General features: G+C 42.8%; 1 protein-coding gene across 24 annotated transcripts in view; it reads right to left on the bottom strand.

Annotated features, from left to right (window-relative positions):
• The window catches only part of kcnma1a (potassium large conductance calcium-activated channel, subfamily M, alpha member 1a), a 277,460-nt gene that overhangs the window by 180,768 nt on the left and 70,570 nt on the right, over positions 1-26,122 (bottom strand). For all 24 annotated transcript variants that reach the window (XM_031835531.1, XM_031835541.1, XM_031835550.1 and 21 more), the window contains exon 2: positions 1,794-1,964. In XM_031835531.1, coding sequence (XP_031691391.1) covers positions 1,794-1,964 — 171 coding nt within the window. The remainder of the gene's footprint in view (positions 1-1,793; positions 1,965-26,122) is intronic.

Genomic DNA, 26,122 nt, shown 5'->3' with positions numbered 1-26,122 from the left:
CTTATATAGACAGGTGTGTGCCTTTACAAATCATGTCCAATCAATTGAATTTACCGCAGCTGGACGTCAATCAAGTTGTTGAAACATCTCCAGGATGATCAATGGAAACAGGATGCACCTGAGCTCAGTTTCGAGTATCATAGCAAAGGGTCTGAATAGTTATGTAAATAAGGTAACGGTTATATATTTTTAATAGATTTGTCATTATGGGGTATTGTGTGTAGATTAATGAGATTTCGTATTTTATTTAATCCATTTTAGAATAAGGCTGTAACGTAACAACATTTTGAAAAATGCAAGGGGTCTGAATACTTTCTGAATACACTGCACATACACGTACCCCCTCGACAGAAGGCATTAGGGCGAAGCTGTGATAGGTGTATTTAGATTCCTCTGGAAATTAGCTAAGCCCCAGAGCACACTTGATCTTTATTAGCAGCAAAGTCATCAAGATCAGCACATGGACAGAGACCTAGGGCTCTAAGCTCATACATCGGTTTCTTTATTTATCTTCCCTATGTCCCTGAATCTACACGGTATACACACCACCCTGTGTGTGTGTTACCCCTGTCCTGCACAGTTCAGATGATTGAGTACGGCTACACTGTAGTTGCTATGGTAACATGGAAACAGCTTCAGTGAACACAGACGCTCCTCGCAGCTTTGATCTGCAGAAAAGGCCTGTTGGATGGCAAGAGTCCCACAACACCGCCCACACACACTGTACATGTCAAGATGTGTGCAAACACTTGAAACATGCACACGCACACTCATTCACCTGCATACACAGTTAATTGTTTAGAGTGCATTCCCATCATATCATTACAGCGTCAGTAAGCAGGCATATGGTGCAGAAACCTAGACAATATCACAGTAGGTGAGATATTTCTATGCAGAGTACTGCTCTATACAGACCTCTGCTTAATTTCTCCTCAATATCAGACAGGTGCTTTAGAGAGGACACACACCCCCACACATATTCTAAGGAGACATGAAGAATTCACATCTCAACAAATATTAACAATTACACTTTTAGGGTTGATTGTTTTATAGTTTTGTGTGTTTGTTTTGGCCAACGCTTCGAGTTTCGTATTTATTCAGTCCCCCAAAACACCAAACATCTACGAAACACCTAAATCAATACATTTTGGTACTTTACCTTTTTATAAGCATTTGGTACTTTTTATAAGCATTTATTAGCCTGCATGTCTTTACAATCAGGCTTAACATATGTTATATGTATCAATATTTCAAAAAAGAAAACATTCTACCTTTACAAATAAAAAATAGGAGTTTCCTCCCTTTGTAAAATGTAGGAGTTTCCTTTGTCTGGTTTTAAATACATGCTGGGAGTCCAGATGCTTTATTCCAGCCGTGCCTAGCAGACAGATTTATCATCAGCTGATTACACTGCAGCAGACGCAGACAAGGGGTCCTTTGCTCCCTCCCTCCAACCCCTGTGTACCCTGTCAGTCTTTGGGCACAAACACACACCACATGTTCTACACACCCTCCAATCTAACAGTAACGTAGCTGAGAATGTATCCCAATAAATTGACATGCTATCCCAGTGGCATGACAATTTAATAACTCAGTAACTCAGTTATATTTCTGCTAGGTCTATTACGTCTGACATCACACACATTCTGACATAATATGAACTACAGGTAGAATATCTTCAGGGGTTTGAGATTGAGAGCAGCTCAAAATGAAAGCACCAACACACATGCGCACGCATGTGCGCGCACGCACACACACACACACACACACACAAACATGCTTCGGGCACGTACCAGGACTCTGCCGGTGAGTGTCTGTGCTGATATCATGACCCCGGCCCAGTCCTTCACAGAGGTCATCCACCCCACCTCGCTGGCAGGTACCACTTCGTCCTTCTCATCAGGACCCTTAGGTGTCCCATCTGCTGCCTGACTGTTAGCAGGGTTATTCACCTTCTGGGCCTCCTGGAAGAAAGGGGGAGAGAGAGGTGGAGGAAAAAGAAAGAGATTGAGGAGAGAGAGAGAGATGGAGGAGAGAACGAGAGAGAGATGGAGAAGCAAGAGATTGGGGAGTGAGAGATGGAGAAAGAGAGACAGACAGAGAGAGAGAGAAAGATTGCGTTAACATTTTGTTGATCAGACACCTAAACTCAGCAAAAAAATAAATCACGTTGATTAATGTGCACTGTCCCTGTAAAGATCAAATAAACTCAATCTGTCAACTGCGTTTATTTTCAGCAAACTTAACATGTGTAAATATTTGTATGAACATAACAAGATTCAACAACTGAGACATAAACTGAACAAGTTCCACAGACATGTGACAAACAGAAATGTAATATGTCCCTGAACAAAGGGGGGTCCAAATCAAAAGTAACATTCAGTTTCTGGTGTGGCCACCAGCTGCATTAAGTACTGCAGTGCATCCCCTCCTCATGGACTGTACCAGATTTGCCAGTTCTTGCTGTGAGATGTTACCTCAGTCCTCCACCAAGGCACCTACAAGTCCCCGGACATCTCGGCGCGGAAGGCCCCTAGCCTTCATCCTCCGATCCAACAGGTCCCAGACGTGCTCTATGGGATTGAGATCCGGGCTCTTCGCTGGCCATGGCAGTACACTGACATTCCTGTCTTGCAGGAAATCACACACAGACCGAGCAGTGTGGCTGGAGGCTTTGTCATGCTGGAGGGTCATGTCAGGATGAGCCTGCAGGAAGGGTACCACATGAGGGAGGAGGATGTCTTCCCTGTAAAGTACCACGTTGAGATTGCCTGCAATGACAACAAACTCAGTCCGATGATGCTGTGACAAACCGCCCCAGACCATGACGGACCCTCCACCTCCAAATCAATCCCGCTCCATAGTACAGGCCTCGGTGTAACGCTCATTCCTTCAACGTTAAACACAAATCCGACCATCACCCCTGGTGAGACAAAACTGCGACTCGTCAGTGAAGAGCACTTTTTGCCAGTCCTGTCTGCTCCAGCGACGGTGGGTTTGTGCCCATAGGCGACGTTGTTGCCAGTGATGTATGGTGAGAACCTGCCTTACAACAGGCCTACAAGCCCTCAGTCCAGCCTCTCAGCCTATTGTGGACAGTCTGAGCATGGATGGAGGGATTGTGCGTTCCTGGTGTAACTCAGGCAGTTGTTGCTGCCATCCTGTACCTGTCCCACAGGTTGTTACATGTGGTCTGCCACTGCGAGGACGATCAGCTGTCTGTCCTTACTCCCTGTAGCGCTGTCTTTGGCGTCTCACAATACGGACATTGCAATTTATTGCCCTGGCCACATCTGCAGTCCTCATGCCTCCTTGCAGCATGCCTAAGGCAAGTTCACGCAGATGAGCAGGGACCCTGGGCATCTTTCTTTTGGTGTTTTTCAGAGTCAGTAGAAAGGCCTCTTTAGTGTCCTAAGTTTTCATAACAGTGACCTTAATTGCCTACCGTCTGTAAGCTGTTAGTGTCTTAATGACCATTCCACAGGTGCATGTTCATTAATTGTTTATGGTTCATTGAACAAGCATGGGAAACAGTGTTTAAACCCTTTATAATGAAGAGCTGTGAAGTTGTTAGGTTTTTACGAATTATCTTTGAAAGACAGGGTCCTGAAAAAGGGACATTTCTTTTTTTGCTGAGTTTATTATTTCATATAGAAATAGGGAATCATGACAGCTGCTCTAAAGGTTATATTTCTATCTGCAATGTTATACAAGAGTATCTAGCACCATGTGCCTGAAAGGAGAGTGGGCTTGGAGGGTACATGTACTGCATAGCTCCACAAGGTGCCATCTAAAGTATTCATAGAATCTACCTAATTAATACATGACCATATGAACCGACACAAGATCTGCATTATAGTAAGAGGTCCAAGGTAGCAATCACTTGAGTCCCTATAGACAGTGTAATGGAGAGAAAGAGCTCTAGCATGTCAATGTGAGGCTCTGGCTTGCTGATGCATAAGAGTGGAGGTAAAGACACACACTTCCATCATATCGCACACTGTCAGGGTTGTCAAACACGCCTCTGCCATATGTTGAATGTGTGTTTGTTCGTGTGTGAGTGTGTGTAGTCGTTGTTGCTTTTGCTCACATGGGCCTGCCTGTAAGTTCATTCATCCTAGGGGTGTATAGTGGCATACGACTAATGTTGTCATGCAGGCCCCTCAACCCTTCATCTTGTGACTGAATGAATGAGCAGAGCACAGTTGCATTGTAATGCATTGACTCGCCATACTCTGCAGTGCTACTTACGTATGCAGCTGCTTCGACATCCACTCACTCTAATAATACTTCATTTGACATGTTTCCCCTTCAGCCATTAAGTTGCATGGTTTGATTGCAAGCACACACACAGTGCATACCGCCTGGCGAGGTAGAGTAAAGGTCAGCGTGTCACCGCTAGGCCCTTAAACCATAGGGTGTAGCCCAGCGAATGGCGTCACAGAGAATCCCTGGCACTCCAGTAACTTTCAGAGCTCTCGACTGGGGCCCGCTCTCCCTTCCAAGGAAGCTGGGTTGTATTAACGGCAGGGTAGTGGTTAATCGTTTATTACAACCCACTGACACTGCTCGTCCACTCTGGACCATACCTGTGTTCAAACACTATGTGAAATCTTTCATATACTTTGAGCGTTTGAGTAAGTCTGCATCGACAGTCAAATGGCTGGAGTTTTGGGACTTTTCCATTGGTTCATTAAGTCAGGCACACTCAATCAAGTCCATATTAAGATTTAAAATAGTGTTTGCACTCGGGTATGCTCTGGACGGGCCGACAGACGAGTCAGAACCATACCAACGGAGTCTCTGGTTAATGGACTATGTGATGTCAGCAGACTGGGACAGTAGTGTGTGTTTGGGTGACATGATACTGTGTCTGACATCCTAAGGTATTCCAACAGTCTGAATACTGAACAGGTGGAAAATACCCAGAATACAACTGACCTACATGTATTGTTTTTTTCCCCTTGGTTTGTTTGTATATGACGCCACAGAGTCACAGCCCTGAGTTTTTCCTTGCCAGGTCATGATCATGGAAAACTCAGGGCCCTAGACATACTAATCCATCTCATTCCAAGAACTATGAAGCAAGAGAAGAAACACTATATATACACAAATGGACAGTACGCATAAAAAAAGGATACACACCTACTCATTCAAGTTTTTTTTACTATTTAATAATAGTGAAGACATCAAAACTATGAAATAATCATGTGGTTACAAAAAAAAGTGTTAAACAAATCAAAATATATTTTATATTTGAGATTCATCAAAGTAGCCACCCTTTGCCTTGATGACAGCTTTGCACACTCTTGACATTCTCTCAACCAGCTTCATGAGATAGTTGAAATGCATTCCAGGTGACTAACAGATATGCCTTGTTAAAAGTTAATTTGTGTAACTTCTTTCCTTCTTAATGCATTTCAGCCAATCAGTTGTGTTGTGACAAGGTAGGGGTGGTATATAGAAGATAGCCCTATTTGGTAAAAGACCAAGTCCATATTACAGCAAGAATAGCTCAAATAAGCAAAGAGAAATTACAGTCCATCATTACTTTAAGACATAAAGTTCAGTCAATCCTGAACATTTCAAGAACTTTGAAAGTTTCTTCAAGCGCAGCGGCAAAAAAACATAAAGTGCTATGATGAAACTGGCTCTCATGAGGACCACCACAGGAAAGGAAGACCCAGGGTTACCTCACATCTCAACATCAACTGTTCAAAGGAGACTGAGTGAATCAGGCCTTCATGGTCAAATTGCTGCAAAGAAACCACTACTAAAGGACACCAATAAGAAGAGACTTGCTTGGGCCAAGAAACAACCAGTGTACCAACCAGTGTGTCTTTGTGAGACGCAGAGTAGGTGAACGGATGTTCTCCGCATATGTGGTTCCCACCATGAAGCATGGAGTAGGTGGTGTTATGGTGTGGGGGTGCTTTGCCGGTGACACTGTCAGTGATTTATTTAGAATTCAAGGCACACTTAACCAGCATGGCTACCACAGCATTCTGCAGCGATACGCCATTCCATCTGGTTTGCACTTAGTGGGACTATCATTTCTTTTTCAATAGGACAAAGACCCAACACACCTCCAGGCTGTGTAAAGGGCTATTTGACCGTGAAGGAGAGTGTTGGAGTGCTGCATCAGATGACCTGGCCTCCACAATAACCCGACCTCAACCCAACTGAGATGGTTTGGGATGAGTTGGACCGCAGAGTGAAGGAAAATCAGCCAACAAGTGCTCAGCATCTGTGGGAACTCCTTCAAGACTGTTGGAAAAGCATTCCTCATGAAAACTGGTTGAGCGAATGCCAAGAGTGTGCAAAGCTGTCACCAAGGCAAAGGGTGTCTACTTAAAATAATCTAAATTATAGAATATATTTGTATTTGTTTAACACTTTTTTGGCTATTACATGATTCCATATGTGTTATTTCATAGTTTGTGTCTTCACTAGTATTCTACACAGTAGAAAATAGTACAAATTAAGAAAAACCTTTGAACGGTAGTTGTGTCCAAACTTTTGACTGGTTCTGTATGTGGACACCCCTTCAAATTGGTGGATTTGGCTATTTCAGCCACACCTGTTGCTGACAGGTGAATAAAATCAAGCACCAAGCCATGCAATCATTAGACAAACATTCGCAGTAGAATGGCAATCCTAAAGAGCTCAGTGACTTTCAACGTGGCACCGTCATGGGATGCCACCTTTCCAACAAGTCCGTTCATCAAATTTCTGCCCTGCTAGAGCTGCCCTGGTCAAATGTAGGCCACACAAGCTCACAGAACAGGACCGCAGAGTGCTGAAGCACGTAGTGCATACAAATTGTCTGTTGCAACACTCACTACTGAGTTCCAAACGGCCCCTGGAAGCAACGTTAGCACAATAACAGTTCGTCGTGAGCTTTATGAAATGGGTTTCCATGGCAGAGCAGCCGCACACAAGCCTAAGATCACCATGCACAATGCCAAGCGTCAGCTGGAGTGGTGTAAAACTTGCCACCATTGGACTCTGGACCAGTGGAAACACATTCTCTGGAGTGATGAATCACGCTTCACAATCTGGCAGTCCAACAGACGAATCTGGGTTTGGCAGATACCTACAGGAACTCTACTTACCCGAATGCGTAGTGCCAACTGTAAAGTTTAGTGGAGGAGGAATGGTCTGGGGCTGTTTTTCATGGTTCGGGCTTGGCACCTTAGTTCTAGTGAAGGGAAATATTTTATGCTACAGCACACAACGATATTTGAGACGATTCTGTGCTTCCAACTTTGTGGCAAAATGGTTTGTCGAGATTGGTGTGGAAGAACTGGACTGGCCTACACAGAACCCTGAACACAACCCCATCGAACACCTTTGGGATGAATTGGAAGGCCAACTGCGAGCCAGGCCTAATCGCATAACATCAGTGCCCGACCTCACTAATGCTCATGGCTGATCGGAAGCAAGTCCACGCAGCAATATTCCAACATCTAGTGGAAAGCCTTCCATGAAGGAGTGGAGGCTGTTATAGCTGCAAAGGGGGGACCAACTCAATATTAATGCCCATGATTTTGGAATGAGATGTTCGACGAGCGTCCATATACTTTTGGTCATGTGGTGTAATCCAGCAGACCAACCCAGCGACTAGAGTCCCCAATATTGTTCCTAGGTTATCAGGGACAAAGTGACAGTAGTATTCCTTTCTGGTCGGCTGGCACACACACGGTTTTTCCCATTACAGTCTGTTTGGAGAGGATTGTCCAGTTCAAATTGGATTATATTCCTTAAATGATCCAACATGGCCACAGCTGCCATTTTCCTAATTACATTTTCTGCCATAACAAATGGCAATAACCTCCTTTTAAAAGTCTGCCTTAGATACAGTTCTAGTGGCTATCTGCTGCTGCTGCCTATAGACCCCACATAACAGGAGAGTGCCACAAATGGTAACCAGTTACCTATGGGCTCTTGTCAAAAGAAGTGCACTACTTTTAGGGTCCCATTTGGGACGCAGCCCGGGAATGCAGTGGAAAATGGGTTCAGGACTGCTTCGTGGGCAAACATCCATGCTTCCATACAGGAGTCATGTGCTGTTATGAATGCTTAGCTGGATAATAATGTATGGATGGTGTGTAATGCATTATAAATGAATTAATACCTCATATTTATACAACCACTGTTATAAGGAGCCATGGTTTGTCAAGGGCGCCAATATCAAGTGTTAAAAAGCACTATTGGGTGCTAGAAGGCAATATAAGATCTTTGTAACGTCTTCACATCTTACCAGAGCTGTAACCTCACCCCTCTCCTGCCCTCTTCAGTCCTCCCTTGCCAAATACCCAGAATGTTTCATCCCTTTCACATGGTGCAAATACGGAGGGGTATGCATTTGTGGCGCTCACTATATCTGTATGTGTGTTCACTATTCGCGGGCACGGCTAATGTTTCGCTCTGGTTGGACGGCCACCTGCTTCAAAGCTCTCCAGGCATGTAGCCGTGGTAACATGTGCTTGGCAGGGGCTGAGGAATAAATCTAACTGAGATGACTGGAAGAGGACAGGCACACTAATAACCACTCACACACAGTATACGTACGTGTGTGTGTGTGTGCGCTAGTGGAGAAACCATGAATAATGGATATAAGTGGAAAGTGATGTCTAGACCGATCGGAGAGGACAATGTAAACAACAAAGTGTTTCTACTTCATTTGAGCGGCTGGCCGGCGCTGGGCCTAGCTCACTACAGGGACAGAGAAAGACTCCTGCCAAGAGAGAATCCATCTGCTATATATACACACACCTGTGATGTCAAACTGAAAGAGAGAGAGATGGAGAGAGGGGGAAGATTGAGAGAGAAAGGGAGAGAGATGGAGAAAGGTAGGGAAAAAGAGAGATAGAGAAAGTGTTTGATGGAGAAGGTAATAGAGGAGAGTGAGCGAATGAGAGAATGGAGGAAGGAGAGAGTGAGAGAGCAAGAGCGAGAACGAATCAGAGAACAGCAGGAGTGCAAATATGTTCCTTTTCACGGGCCAAGAGGTTGGCCTCTGTAGTTGACACAGTTTATCTATGTAAGCAATAAGGCCCTATATAGACTGTCCTCAACCCTCCTGCCACACATCCACACATATAGATTCATAACTGAATATACACTAACTATAAAAACATTAAAATGACCCATGCCTGTAATACTATCATCAGGGCGCTGCAATCAATAACAGCAGTGAAGAGAGAAATAGTGAATGACTTATTAATTGACTAAGGTGAGAAATATGGCTGCCTTGGGAAGAGGACTGAGCAGACCATATGGTGAAGGTTATCACAGCTATATAAAGATCCATCTCGGAGTGGACAGCGGTGTAGGTGTGTGTCTGGGAGTGTGTCACTTGTTAAATCCACTTCAAATCAGTGTAGATGAAGGGGATGAGACAGGATAAAGAAGGATTTTTAAGCCTTGAGACAATTGAGACATAGATTCTGTATTTGTGCCATTCAGAGGGTGAATGGGCAAGAAAAAATGCCAGGCGCACTGGTCATGAACTGCAACGGTGCTGGGTTTTTCAAGCTCAACAGTTTCTCGTGTGCATCAAGAATGGTCCACTACCCAAAGGACATCCAGCCAACTTGAGACAACTGTGGGAAGCATTGATGTCAACATGGGCCAGAATCCCTGTGAAACGCTTTCCACACCTTGTAAAGCCCATGACCTGAAGAATTGAGGCTGTTCTTAGGGCAAAAGGGAGGGTGCAACTCAACATTAGGAAGGTGTCCTTAATGTTTTGTACACTCAGTCTGTATCCACCAGTATTGTAGAGGACTGATGCAAGCAGAAGCCACGCCCATGTCTCTCTCTGCAGTTAGTCCTACAGAGCTACTTAATTCTGCCAGTATACTGTATTATGACTGATGTGATATTCAATTTCGAAAATGTATTTTCATTGTCATCGTTTTCCTTTAAATTAAATAAATGTATTGTCCCACATGCCATTGATTGCTACGGTCAGTGGCTACCACTTTAGCAACCAATCCGCAAATATATCCTGTGTTACACTCCATTATCCAATTAATGAAAAAAAACACAAAGCTCAGTAAAATCTGCTACAGTAGTACAAGGAGCTCAGTTGGCTTGACTGCTGGACCAATTAACATTAGGGGAGACCTGGTTATAATGAATGTTACAGAGAGGCACACAACGAGACAGACGGAGAAATAGAGACCGACGCAAAGAAGTTTAGATAGATACATCACAGTGCTTGAGGCTTCACTACAGACCCCGGTTTCGATCCCAGGCTGTGTCACAACCGGCCGTGACCGGGAGTCCCTAAAGGCAGCGCACAATTGGCCCAGCGTCGTCTGGGTTAGGGGAGGGTTTGGCTGGGGGGGCTTTACTTGACTCATCTCACTCTAGTGACTCCTTGTGGCGGGCCAGCGCCTGCAGGCTGACTTCGGTGGTCAGTTGAATGGTGTTTCCTCTGACACATTGGTGCAGCTGGCTTCCGGGTTAAGCGGGTGGGTGTTAAGAAGCGCGGATTGGCGGGTAATGTTTCGGAGGACGCATGACTCGACCTTTGTCTCTCCCGAGTGCGTTGGGAAGTTGCAGCGATGAGACAAGATCGTAATTGGATTTCACGAAATGGGGTCGAAAAAGGGGGTAAAACACAAACATTATTCTTTTTATTTTTTTTAAGAGAGAAGACACAGAGAGAGACACCGTAAAAGACACCGGCAGAGAGAGGTAGAAAGACACTGAGCTGATCTAGGGACTTGGCTTTAGCGCAGCTGTTCTTGTGGCTTTGGTCCACATCGCTGGGGAAAACTCTATTCCAGTGTGAGGTGCTATATATAGCCTCACCCAGGGAGGGACAAGGCGAAAAACGAGTGAATCTCATAACACACTCTGTTCCCCCGTTTGCTATTTTAAAGCCGGTACTGTTACCTAATGTCCCTGGGTAACATGGCCTACACTAGGTCAGGATGGTCAGACCTTCTCTCTTCAGAGACTAGTTAAAACACAGGAAGTTAAGAGTGAGCACGCACAGACACACACACTCAGTCTGCGCACACAGACCCGTGTGCACGCACACACACACCCCCACACACAGCGGGGACACTAGCTAATTCCCAGATTGCCATGTGTCTCAGAACAGCAGTTATTCCTATCTCTAGGTCAGGCCTGTGGTACCATGACAACACTAGGGGGTTAATAAACTCTACATATTAACTTAAAAGGCCCTTGGAGCCAAATGTTGCTGAAGTGGGTGTCATTCCTTATCTAAATATAAATAGGTTGCTATTAACTGCATGTCTAGCATCTACAATGAAATGCTTGATTTATAGCTACATACAGGGCCATCCTATTATGAAGTATTGCAACTGCAGGACTGACTATCCAGTACTAGAATTTATTGGGAACCCTGTAGCTATTTACGATATGGCATTGTGAATTGGTTTGGTTCTAAGGTTCTCACTTTAAATGACCCTCCCTACTATACCTAACTATGTTATTGTATGATGTTACATTATTTTTCAATTAATAACTTCGACAGTTATATAGGCCCAGAGCACGTTGGAGGATAACGATTGAAGGGATTAGGATGGGTGCCATTATGCCATGTGTTTGATTTAGGGATTACACAGGTACAGTACTGTCAGTATGGATCCTAATCTAGCCTTGTTGTCTGACACAAACATCTGGGACATTGGAATATTTATATTAGAATTCTGTAACAAATACATTCACAAACAAACACTTGTGCATGAACGTGCATATGTGCATATGTACACTCACATCTAACTATTCCCCAGTTGCTGTAAAGGAGAATGTGTTTAGTCTATATACCTGGTAAAATAAGAAAAAAAGGTAATGACAACCAGAAGGAAAGACAGACAAAGAGTGAGGAAGGAAGGAAGGCAGGCAAGGAGGGACGGACTCCACCTCTTGCCACCAGTGTTACATCATAGGGTTACTCTTGGTCATTAAATGTTCTCATCAAGGTGTGACAAAGCTATCAACGGCACACAGAGGTTGTCCAGCGCCACATTAACTCTCCCCTTATAACACAGGCCTATTTTGAGGGCCTCCGGTCTAAAGAGGATTAGTCTTAGATTTGAGCACACCAAACTAAATAGGTGACATCCATTCCCAACGTCAGAAAGCAGGACGAGCTGACAGACATGCCAACGTCTTAGAACAAATGCCAAGAAGAGACACGTATAGGATATTGTTACTGTTGAGAGGTACTCTATCCCAGAGCTGCTAATCTTTCTCTGAGCATTTCTGAATAAGTACGTTCATATCCAAAGCCCAAGGGGTTACTATAGCACGGGAATTAGACAAGCTGACATTCGCTGCTGTATCTGTTGCTGAACACACCCACTAGCCCTGTGGTGGAGGAACCATAGAAGGTACATCAGGGTCACGATAGGTAGGGCACAATGTAGCAAAACATTTTGCAACAGAAAACTAAAAGGTAGTACCTCATGTTTTACAAAGGTACAAAAAAAATATATATGTTTTACTCTATTTGAAAATGTTGTCTCCTGTTTGGTGCCTACTGAACACAATCCAGGCCATCTAGGGACAACTAACCAAGCAACCCCCTGTGTCTCTGTGACATTAGAGGATGCCAGGAATATCACCCTTACACCCCCGCAGCCCTGACACACACACACACACACACACAAACGACAAGGTGAAGTCCCTCGGCTGTCAATCATTCTGCATCCGTCGGAACCTCTCCTGAGCCGCTTCCAGCCACTTCCTATTTCAGCATCAAGCTGTGCCAATTGGCCCCCTTAATCATCTTGGCAACAGGACACAAGGGAGATCGTTAGAAAACACAAACCACGGGGCCAGCTAAAACACAAAATCCTCATTACTGGGCTATCGATGAGAACCTGGAATGTTCAAGGAATAACTCTCCCACTTAAAAAGTAAGTAAGGATGTTTCAAAGTCATTAGACCCAGACACACACACACAGGGTAACGCATGCATGCAAATACACTCACATAAGATAATCAGGCCATTACATTTTCAACTTGACACGCGTTGAATCTATTTCCTGACTCTGAACACGGCTTGTTTCTATGGTGATACATGAGGACTAACTTTCCAGGGGAATCATTGGCTCCCCTGTGTTTCATCTATGCAAATGAAGTCAAGCTTGAAAAGGGCCACTTGCAAATGGCCATTTATTATAAAAACTCTACCAGGTTCTCAAACCTAATGCTGCTGGTATGATATGCATCATTTCAAATGACACATTCAAACAACAATCTAGATTCTAGACTGAAATAACTAAATTTATTTTTTGGGGTGTTTTTTCTTTATTTTATAGGCAGGGGGCATATAGTACAACTTGTTTGAAAAACATATACACGTATACATTCATTTGCAATATTGATTGTTTATTTTTGCCTATTTCATATTCATTGTGTCAAATGTGTACAGTATTCTCTTATGGAGAGCAGCTCCAGTAAGAGTCATAGCCAGAGGGAGCTTCCTCTTAACCAATCAGAAAGTAGGTGGAATGAGAAGAAAAGAGCATGCTTGAGTGACAGCCTTCACTCTGCCCCAGCCATCAGTGACACAATTACCTGAGGCTCTTTACTTCCACCATTTTGTATGTAGCCTACATGGCTGACATTATGAATTGTTCATTGTAATTGAAGAGCATATGAAACTGTTGTACCCTTGAAATTATAAAAGCAGAAACTATCATATTGCTTTGAAAATGACATCGCAATGGTCTCCTTATAGAAAAATATTCTCATCTTCACCAAACACTATCCTCAACATTCTTTGGAATAATGCTCATGCTAACACCATATTTCCAATATTCTTTGGAATAACACTTTCTTGCCCTTTTCTACAATGTTTTTTGGAATAACGCTGTCCTCCCTTTGCCTCCACTGTTCCTTACCACAACATGTTCTTGTCATTGTGTGCTCTGGCTGGTTTAGCTTCAGAGCCTACTGTATATGCATTGAGTCACCTTGAAGTCTTAATCATCTCTTATTGCTATAACACACAGGGTGTGTGTGAGTGCGTGCCTGTTTGTGTGTGCGTGTGTGTGTATGTGGGTGTTAGAACGAGGATTGATTCCCATTTCATCTGAGGGTAGGTTTGTGTCGGCACTGGTTACTTCACCAATGAATCAGAAGGTAATAGTATGTCTCTTAACACACAGGCTGTCTAGATGTGCTAACCACTGAGCCTCCAGCTCCACTCATATCTCCCATATAGCAGCATGCACACACACACCTTCTCTCTCGGTCTCGCCGTCTCAAAAACCTTTAAGCACATTAACGTGCACGGCTTAACATGATCTTACCATTATAGATATAGCCTGCACACCCTACTGCACAGCAGTACATCAGTACAGTGTGAGGGTTTTACATTGCATTTATACAGAAAACCTGTAGCCAACGACGACACTATGAAATTGAAGTGCTATATGCTTATATTCTAGTGGTGAACTACAGTGTCACATCTTTAAACACGGTACAAAATATATATACAACAACTACCATAATGGGTGCTATTATAAGTGTGAATACCACTACCAATAAAAATCATAACAATACTACTACAACTACTAGCAGTGTTTGGGTCCGCTAATGACAGTGGCCAGTGGCCACACTTTAAATTAATCTGTGATTAAGGAGTATTACAGTATCTGTGATTAACGTCAGAGCCTGCAGCCCAGCCTAGCAGTGCCTTTGATGCAGATGAAAAGCCTAAGAGAGAAAAAGAGAGAAAAATATCCCTCTTCTCTGTTTTTCATGATGGGGCACTTCCTCACATACCCCGGGCAAAGAGTGTGTGAAACTCTAAGAGATAAGCTTGGTGCCCGCTTCCCCACACACACACACTTTGCAACTGCATGAATGACAAATTAGATATTGCAACCTAGATGCAGACCGCTGTCCCAGTATGAGAGCCAGCTATGGAGCAAATTGTAGGGAACAGGCTTTTGGAGAGCTAGCCAAAAACTCTTAGCATTAGTCGGTGAGCAGCCTGTCTATGGGACAACCCACAGATTTACACTCATTAGCGCAAGCTAATGGCAGCCATTTGATAGCTAGCTAGAATGCTAACATCCCATGATTTACAGACTTCAGTTAGCCTAAACTATAGCTGACCGTGATAAGAAACAAAACATTTAATACATTTTAATATTTGTACTTTTTAAATAAATATTGCAGTCAACTTGTGCACTAGGTAATAGATAAAGCAGATCGCTTTCATAATTTCTCATTATGAAGTTTACCGGTGCTAGTTTCCTAAAACAGCTGTTTGAGCCACACGCTTGAGTTTGTTTACAAAGAAGCAAAATGAGCAAAACGGGAGCTTCGTGAGGTCAGTCACTCCTGCAGCACAACTTAAGTGACTGAGGTAATCAAGTTACACTTAAAATTCCCTACTAATGTTTGCCAGCTATATATCTTATAACAATTAAGTTATCTAACTGTGCCAAATAAATTCTCTCCAGCTGTGTTTTGATAACTTGCTAATGTTAGCTAAGTGGCTAACGTTAGCTTCCAAGATCAAGTTTCTTGGTAACAGCTGAAGAGACAATCCCTTCCTACGTTACGATCCCTGCTGTCTAACATTTGTTTTGTGCGTGCTGCGAACTGCGTTTTGAGATATTTGCATACATTTATTAGCTGGGTTGTCTGTCTTGGGAGTAAATGTTTGCATGCGCTCATTAGCATCTGCTATGGGGATTTCTTAGTACTGGTTAGCATGTTATTACAACGTTTTTGGGTCATTTTCTACATTGGAAAAAAAATGATGTGCGCTCCTTGTGTGCACTGACGGTAATACTTTGTATCCCGGGATGGCACTGGCACGGTATGAAAGTATGGAAATCTGGGTACTGCCCAACCCTAACTGGAAGTCCATTCGGCTTAAATTATGAGAAAGAATGGCTATTCAGATCAACACAAAGCCATAGACCAACAAAAGCCAAGAGACTTCTTTGGGGACCAAAATAAAAAGCGACTTATTACCACAAACATGATTTCTCTAGGTCATGACCTCCTCTTTGATTGAACAAGACTTCCTATATGAACTAAAAACATTGGAGGTATATCAGTTCTCCTGAGACTGACCCAGTCTGATCTTCTGATCGCCTCACTAACCAACAACAACAGCCTCATCTTACAACCAGTCAGAGAGCTTGGCCTAAGGCCCATATCAGCCTCAGTTGCCCTTAATGAGCTTTTCTCATAATGACAGACATCTAGCTTACATCTAGCTCTCTTTCTCACTCCATCTCTTTTCCCAACATCGCTTTCTCTTTCACTCCATCTCTGTCTCTGTGAGTCCTTTAGGAGTCTGACCAGATGTAGACAGGTGAAAACAGGGCCTATTACCATCCTCAGAAGATCAGACCTGGCCACTAAATGTAAACACCACAGAGGGAGGGGGAAAATGAACAAAGAACACACCTAATTGGCTGCATGCTGTCTCACCTGTTCAGATCAAGGACCTGAAGGCCAATGCTGATATCCCTCTAGTGGTGTGGGGGCTGTGCTTTGGCAAAGTGGGTGGGGTTATATCCTTCCTGTTTGGCCCTGTCCGGGAGTATCATCGGATGGGGCCACAGTGTCTCCTGACCCCTCCTGTCTCAGCCTCCAGTATTTATGCTGCAGTAGTTTATGTGTCGGGGGGCTAGGGTCAGTTTGTTATATCTGGAGTACTTCTCCTGTCTTATCCGGTGTCCTGTGTGAATTTAAGTATGCTCTCTCTAATTCTCTCTTTCTTTTCTCTCTCTCGGAGGACCTGAGCCCTAGGACCATGCCTCAGGATTACCTGGCATGATGACTCCTTGCTGTCCCCAGTCCACCTGGCCGTGCTGCTGCTCCAGTTTCAACTGTTCTGCCTGCGGCTATGGAATCCTGACCTGTACACCGGACGTTCTACCTGTCCCAGACCTGCTGTTTTCAACTCTCTAGAGACAGCAGTGGTAGAGATACTTTTAATGATCGGCTATGAAAAGCCAACTGACATTTACTCCTGGGATGCTGACTTGTTGCACCCTCGACAACTACTGTGATTATTATGACCATGCTGGTCATTTATGAACATTTGAACATCTTGGCCATGTTCTGTTATAATCTCCACCCGGCACAGCCAGAAGAGGACTGGCCACCCCTCATAGCCTGGTTCCTCGATAGGTTTCTTCCTAGGTTTTGGCCTTTCTATGGAGTTTTTCCTAGCCAACGTGCTTCAACACCTGCATTGCTTGCTGTTTGGGGTTTTAGGCTGGGTTTCTGTACAGCACTTTGAGATATCAGCTGATGTACGAAGGGCTATATAAATACATTTGATTTGAATGCCCGGAAACCGCCCAGAAACGACGACAATCACAGATTTTTAAACACAGTGGCAACAAGGTGCTGGGACTGATACAATGAATGACTTGCTGTGATATCATTTCTTTCTATCTTCCCATCCATCCTTGGCCCAATGAACTCTCAAAAGCAGAACTGACCTGGTTAGTACGATCAGATCAATGTGGTTTCATATTCAATGGACGGAGAGAGAATATCGAGAACGTTGTGATCTACACAGAGCATATGTTATTGTTGGTGATATGTTGTCATGTTGTTTGCTGAGGATGCGCACATTAGATCTGAGCTCCCTCCATATTTTTTATATCTGAAAACAGACGGCCAAGTCAGTGCGCTCGAGTCGGTCCACGAGAACATGCTTTGTTTCAAACAGCAAGCCATCTGCTCACCGGTAGTTCATTCATTAGCAAAAATTTATATGAATTACTTCAGGTTCAGCCAACCAAACATTCAGGTCGGCAGCTAGTCCAGGTGAAAGTCTAACCAGGCAAAAGCAGCTGTGTGAGTAAAGACCCACTGGGACAGAGGTGGAATCACAGGTCCCAGAGCGGTGTGGTTAAAAAAGGAATCTGCCGGCTGAAGGTTTTCCTGATCAGGTAACCTAACCAGGTAATACTCTGGACCTTATACGGTATGAATGAGATTCAGTTGTTGTAAAAATGTTTATTATGGGCTATGTTGGGACTATAGTATTTTTAATCATGTCAAATGGTTAAAAAAATAACTACTGGAAAAACTCCTGGCTTGGGGAGGATGAAAACCCAGTCAAACTGAAGGAACATTGTACTTGTGGGGGGTTTCCTATACACAGACACAGAAAGCAACATGATTAGACACAACTGACAGGGCTGAGCTTCCATTATGCAGGTTTGCATCATATAGTCCTGACCTAAGCAAATGTAGGCCTTGTAAAACATTTACTCAGTCTGTCAGCTAGTATTTATTGTTTAATTCCAGTGAATCATTTTGGAATTAAAAGGTCTAGACAGCCTAGACAGCCAAAGTTAGAATATAAACCAAATTGGATCCCAATCACATTTTCTCACAAACAAATGGGCTATAAAATACACAACGTTACCATTTTGTTTACCCTAGAGTCACAGGGAGCATAGTAGGCTAGACTATGCAGCTTGGTTTCCGGGTATTTTCCAAACTGTACACCATCAGTGAAAATGGGAGTTTGCGGGAGGTGTGCGGCAATTTCTCAAATATGTGCACAGATCGCTGCACACTCCTGATCACGTACTGACACACGTATTTCCGGGATGGTACACTTCCGATTATGCATTAACAAGGATTTCTGGGATTGTACACTCCCGATTATTATGCATTAACATAATCAGACTTTTTCGGGTGTGTAAACTACGTGACACTCGCACTTGGAAAGGGTTGTCAGTTAACACAGTCACAAAGTCAAAATGCAGTATTTATGAACACAAATTAGCTTTTTGGTCTTAATTTAAGGTTAGGGTTAGGCATAAGGTTATAGCAGTGTAGTTACAGCTAGGTTTATAGTAATATTTTCTGAAGATACATTTTTTAAATAGGCGGGTTTAGCCATTTGTGGCTGAGGTAACTAGAGACGACCCTTGGAAAGAGGAGACGTTATAGCGTCTAACTAGTACACAGTAGGTAGATGTTTGTGTAGTGTGTGAACATCAATTGTCTGCTGTGCATTTCAATTATTTACTAGCTAGCATTAGTCAGCTGAATGAAGTACCAGGGATTAATACATATATTTTATCAGGCAAGCTACTGTAGCCAGCTACTTTGAGTGAAGCAAGTAGGAGTTTAGGGGTTAAAATTGTTGCTAGCTAGCTAATGTTAGCTAGCTAACTTCGTTAATGTTCGTTATGGAGTCGTTTTAATTGCTACCTAGCTAGTTAAGCAAGTTAGCGATAAGAACCATGACTAGCTAACTAGCTATGTTCTTTGGTGGCATGTACCTGCTGGCTAACTAGCTAGCTGGAGATGCCTGACAAATAATGCCTAATGAATCATGTGGAAATTGAGCAGGTTGAGGTGACTAAACTGCTTCGAGTAACTATGGATTGTAAACTGTCATGGTCAAAACATATTGATACAACAGTAGGTAAAATGGAGAGAAGTCTGTCCAAAACAGAGCTCTGCTCTGCCTTCTTAACAACACTATCAACAAGGCAGGTCCTACAGGCCCAAGTTTTGTCGCACCTGGACTACTGTTCAGTCATGTGGTCAGGTGCCACAAAGAGGAACTTGGGAAAATTGCAGGTGGCTCAGAACAGGGCAGCACAGCTGGCCCTTAAAAGTACACGGGGAGCTAACAATGATATGCATGTGAATCCCTCATGGCTCAACATGGAAGAGAGTTTGAGTTCATCACTACTTGTTTTTGTAAGAAGTGTTGACAAGCTGAATGTACCGAGCTGTCTGTTTAAACTACTAGAACACAGCTAGAACTACTAGAACACAGCTCAGACACCCATCCATACCCCACAAGACATCTTCACAATCCCCAAGTCCAGAACAGACTGGACAATGGGAGGTGCACAGTACTAAATAGAGACATGATTACATGGAACTATACTCCACATCAGGTAACTGATGCAACAGTAGAATCAGATTTTTAAAACACAGGTAAAAATATACCTTATGGAACAGCGGGGACTGTGAAGAGACACAAAGGTACAGACAACCCGCATACGCACACAAACGCTAGCACACACGCGCTACACACACGCACATTGTAATATTGTTGTATGGTGGGATTATACACTGCTCAAAAAAATAAAGGGAACACTTAAACAACACAATGTAACTCCAAGTCAATCACACTTCTGTGAAATCAACCTGTCCACTTAGGAAGCAACACTGATTGACAATAAATTTCACATGCTGTTGTGCAAATGGAATAGACAACAGGTGGAAATTATAGGCAATTAGCAAGACACCCCCAATAAATGAGTGGTTCTGCAGGTGGGGACCACAGACCACTTCTCGGGTCCTATGCTTCCTGGCTGATGTTTTGGTCACTGTTGAATGCTGGCGGTGCTTTCACTCTAGTGGTAGCATGAGACGGAGTCTACAACCCACACAAGTGGCTCAGGTAGTGCAGCTCATCCAGGATGGCACATCAATGCGAGCTGTGGCAAGAAGGTTTGCTGTCAGCGTAGTGTCCAGAGCATGGAGGCGCTACCAGGAGACAGGCCAGTACATCAGGAGACGTGGAGGAGGCCGTAGGAGGGCAACAACCCAGCAGCAGGACCGCTATCTCTGCCTTTGTGCAAGGGGGAGCAGGAGGAGCACTGCCAGAGCCCTGCAAAATGACCTCCAGCAGGCCACAAATGTGCATGTGTCTGCTCAAACGGTCAGAAACAGACTCCATGAGGGTGGTATGAGGGCCCGACATCCACAGGTGGGGGTTTTGCTTACAGCCCAACACCGTACAGGACGTTTGGCATTTGCCAGAGAACACCAAGATTGGCAAATTCGCCACTGGCGCCCTGTGCTCTTCACAGATGAAAGCAGGTTCACTCTGAGCACTTGACAGACGTGACAGAGTCTGGAGATGCCGTGGAGAACGTTCTGCTGCCTGCAACATCCTCCAGCATGACCAGTTTGGCGGTGGGTCAGTCATGGTGTGGGGTGGCATTTCTTTGGGGGGCCGCACAGCCCTCCATGTGCTCGCCAGAGGTAGCCTGACTGCCATTAGGTACCGAGATGAGATCCTCAGACCCCTTGTGAGACCATATGCTGGTGTGGTTAGCCCTGGGTTCTTCCTAATGCAAGACAATGCTAGACCTCATGTGGCTGGAGTGTGTCAGCAGTTCCTGCAAGAGGAAGGCATTGATGCTATGGACTTGCCCACCCATTCCCCAGACCTGAATCCAATTGAGCACATCTGGGACATCATGTCTCGCTCCATCCACCAACGCCACGTTGCACCACAGACTGTCCAGGAGTTGGTGGATGCTTTAGTCCAGGTCTGGGAGGAGATCCCTCAGGAGACCATCCGCCACCTCATCAGGAGCATACCCAGGCATTGTAGGGAGGTCATACAGGCACGTGGATGCCACACACACTACTGAGCCTCATGTTGACTTGTTTTAAGGACATTACATCAAAGTTGGATCAGCCTGTAGTGTGGTTTTCCACTTTAATTTAGAGTGTGTCTCCAAATCCAGACCTCCATGGGTTGATAAATTTGATTTCCATTGATAATTTTTGTGTGATTTTGTTGTCAGTACATTAAAACTATGTAAAGAAAAAAGTATTTAATAAGCATATTTCATTCATTCAGATCTAGGATGTGTTATTTTAGTGTTCCCTTTATTTTTTTGAGCAGTGTACATTTTGTACTGTAGATGTGTAGTGGTGTAATAATGTTATAATGATGTATTGTTTTATATGTAATGTAAGTGCCTTAATGTGTTTGGACCCCAGGAAGAGTAGCTGTTGCCTTGGCAGCAGCTAATGGGCATTCCTAATAAATACATATAGCTAGCTAACGTATGCTTTGTGTGTTCACCGGCTTCTCTGTAGTGCTGCCTTGCTAACTAGCTAGCTGGCTAACATTTCCCAAGCAGTTCCATTAGCCAACTAGCTAGTTTATTCTTGACTAATGTTATAGTTTGTTGAGGATGTGAGCATGCTTTTGCAATATGACATAGCTAGTTTTGTGGTAACGTTAAGATAACGTTATAGCTGGAATCTGCTGTGCCATCAAATGCTGTCATTTGAGCTAGCTAGGTGAATAGATTATTATAATATATGGGTCATTCTTGGGCTGCGGTATTATTTTTTTTAACTTAACTTTTAAACTTTTTTTTACTAGAATAAATGCATTTTCTGAACTACAACATTAAGTACATATTAAAACTTAAAGAAAGCAGTTTCCCACCTCAGGCATTAAATCCCTTTAATTATTGTCTGATTTGGACACCATTTATCTTCAACCCTGTCACAGACAACATGGAAGTTGTCTGAATATGATTATAAAAGATACTTGTCCCCCAAACCAATTAAATTATAATAAATATAAAGTGTTTTGCTATATTAAACCCTGAAATAGACAGATTCTGTGTCAGTGGGCTCATCATTTAAATAAAAGAATGCTTTCAATTCAGAATTTGAACATAAATCTAATCTTCTTGAGATTGTCCTTAACATTTCACACTGAGCTCAGAAAACATTAAATTCATATTTATTCATCTTTACCATTTAATTTAACAAATATTGTCATGTGACAGGATTGAATACTGTAACGTGGTTGACAAGACATCGGTTTCCATATAAACTAGTTAGTTTACCATCAAAATCCCTCCAAGATTTACCCCAAAACATTGCATTTCATTGTATGCAACCATGTAATAAGGACATTAGATATATTTAGAATAATCTGGGTTTTATTAACTAAACTGCAGTAAATATTGAAACATAAACAGCAGGCATTAAGGTAATTAATAACGTTCAACAGGTTTCATCAGAAACGTTCAACATGTCATCAAACTGTAGGAACATTTTACAAGGGCATTTAGAAGGCTAGAACAGCTGTAACTACAGCACTAGTGTCAGCATGACTATCCTTCTTCTCAGGAGCACCATACAGTATTAATTCATTCATGGTTTTCTTCCTGAGAGTCTTGCCCACACATCTCTCTCAACCGCTACGTTGCGGGATGTCACACGCTGTGGGGGTGGAATCACCTCAAGGACTTCATCAAACTGATACTAGTGGATGTCGTCTCGAGGAGGCCAGAAAAATCTGTTCGGTCCTACACGATGCATACATTTCACTCATTTAATCCGTGCCGAGGATGATTCCTGGATAAAGGTCAACATCATATTCCACTACACACCACTGCCCAAGAAGACCTGCATTTTTCCACTGGATTTCGTCCACAGGTTATGGATATTTCTCATTGGCTGGCTTTTCGGGAGCAACCAGGACTTTCTGCCTGAAACTGAAGTGCTGTATGTTAAAGCATGTAAAGTTTAGATCCTTCTTTGTTGAACAAAGGCAGCTGACATCACAATACATCAGCTCACCAGGAGCAAGGGTGATGACCTGGTGTATTCTCATAGTGGAGGGCACCGCTTTTATCGGGCTTGGCATCATCTCCATCGCACCTTCAACATCTGGACTTTGTGGAGGAGTGGTCAAGTTCCTCAGTGCTGCTTTCCTCTCCTTTCCTCCTCTTTTGTATGCTGTTCTCCACTGTTTACACTTCTGACGCTGGTCTCTCTCACTTAAAATCACTGATATTTTCCCCTGCATCAACATTTATTTTCCATCTCTGACGCTCTTAAGGTATTTATTGTTCCTTTTTCCCCTCGACACTGCCTTTGTCTTTCTGCTGCTGACGTGGGTGCCATCATTTCCTAGATGTTTCAATGGATAACGTTAAATCAAAGTTTCTTCGAATATATACATGTATACACTATAATCCTTGAGTAATTTAGGATCTAGAGCGACTTAAAGGAACAACTGAAGTTAAGAGCCTTGCCCAACTCTCCTACCACTAGGCTACTTGCCTTAACATATATTTTTTGCTCACAGGGAACACATTACAGCATGTTTCAGAAGTGAATGAACAATATATAATGTATAATATATTGAATCATTAATTTCTTTAGATGCAATATTCATAAATAAAGTAAATAACTCAACCCTGTCAAAGATTTACAACCCTGTTACAATGAAACGTGACGTGGTTGAGTTTTTTTCTCAAAAAGGCCTCTGCTCCTCATGTGGTGAAGGACAGGAGACCACATGGTGTGCATGAAATTGATAGATTGTAAATTTTTACGGTTAAAGTATAATTTTGATAAGTATTTCGTTTTCCATCTTTATTTCATGTAACGGGGTTGAGTTGGTCAGCTCGACGATCACCACCTGACTTAAAAAATAAAATACAGTGCTTCTACACCTGCATTGCTTGCTGTTTGGGGTTTTAGGCTGGGTTTCTGTACAGCACTTTGAGATATCAGCTGATGGACGAAGGGCTATATAAATAAATGTGATTTGATTTGATTTGATATAAAATAATGTGATACTTGCCTGTTTCTGTACCATACAGTTGAAAATGTTGAATGATGTCACTTCCTGTTAATGATGGCACATAAGAATGGAATGACTATTTTTATTGGTTGGCATGATGGGGTTGAGTGTAGGCTGAGGGACAGAGCTAAATTGTGTGATTTTTAATCAATAATCATGCATTTATTTGATAAAAATACTTCCTCAACAAAAGAACACAAATATATGTTTGCATTAATGGCAAAAGTTATTATGTGCACATTTTAATATTAATTTCCCAAGTACACATTTTGTGAAACGCCTGGGGGACATGGCACAATTCATAGTGTCAGTTGAAAAATACGATTTTTAATAATAATAGTTCAAATTAATGCTATATTTATTTCAATTCATTATACTGGATATTTCAATTCACATACAAAATCTTTTAACATTTTATTTTGGTAACCCAATACTTGAAATATAGTAGAAAAAAAGAGAGGGACTGAAATATTTCCAGAGCCCAAGAATGACCCGTATAATGAACAAAAATAAATGCAACAATTTCAAAGATTCTCAGAGCTCTAATGCTGCTGGTCATTAGTAGCCTACCAAACTTGCTAACTGCCTGGTACTCAGCACTTTATTGTCCCTCTAATCATTCTGACATCAATACAAATGTATTCGAAAATCTAATCAAACACTTCATGAGAGCCCATGATTAGGATAGATTAGGATAGAAAACACTCTAAAGTTTCCAAAATATTGTCTGTGAGAATAACAGAACTGATATTGGAGGCGAAAACATGAGGAAAATCCAACCAAGAGGTGCTGTTTTTCTGAAACTACTCTGTTCCATTGCAAGCCTATCCTTCATTTAAAGGGATATGAACCAGATTCCTTTCCCTATGGCTTCCACAGGGTGTGAACAGTCTTTAGGCATAGTTTCAGGCTTTTATTCTAAATAATTAGCGAGAATTGTCACGCCCTGGTCTAAGTATTTTGTGTTTTCTTTATTATTTTGGTCAGGCCAGGGTGTGACATGGGTTTATTTTGTGGTGTATTTAGTCTTGTTTTTTTTGTAGGTATTGGGATTGTGGTATAGTGGGGTTTTCTACAAAAGTCTATGGTTGCCTGAAGTGGTTCTCAATCAGAGGCAGGTGTTTTTCGTTTTCTCTGATTGGGAACCATATATTGTATTTACTTTGCCATCATGGCCTTTTTTGCCTTTACCTCCCTTCTCACCTCATTTGCTCACATTGTATATAGACTTGTTTATACTGCATTATTGACTGTATGTTTGTTTTTACTCCATGTGTAACTCTGTGTCGTTTTATCTGTCGAACTGCTTTGCTTTATCTTGGCCAGGTCGCAATTGTAAATGAGAACTTGTTCTCAACTTGCCTACCTGGTTAAATAAAGGTAAAATAAAATATAAATAAATAAAATTTAGGCAGCCGTATTCTTTGAGTGTTTCGTGGGTGAATGTTCCTGTCTCTGTGTTAGTTTGCACCAGATAGGCTGTTTAGGTTTTCATGTTACGTTTGTTGTTTTGTATTGTTCATGTTAATTTGTTTTATTAAACATGTATCAAAATTACCACGCTGCATTTTGGTCCGATCCTTGCTACACCTCCTCGTCAGAGGAGGAGATAGAAGAAAACCGTGACAAGAATGATCACATCGCGTCACTGGATAGCTAAGTGTCCCCAGATTTGTTCATGCGCGCGACACAGGAACAAGACCTTTTCATTCTCTCTCGTATTGAAAAGTTTACCGTCCGGTTGAA

This window comes from Oncorhynchus kisutch, linkage group LG11 (genome assembly GCF_002021735.2).
Source record: "Oncorhynchus kisutch isolate 150728-3 linkage group LG11, Okis_V2, whole genome shotgun sequence".
Classification (NCBI taxonomy): Eukaryota; Metazoa; Chordata; class Actinopteri; order Salmoniformes; family Salmonidae; genus Oncorhynchus; species Oncorhynchus kisutch.
The sequence above is the reverse complement of the archived record's forward strand: the minus strand, read 5'-3'. Positions and strand labels throughout refer to the sequence as shown.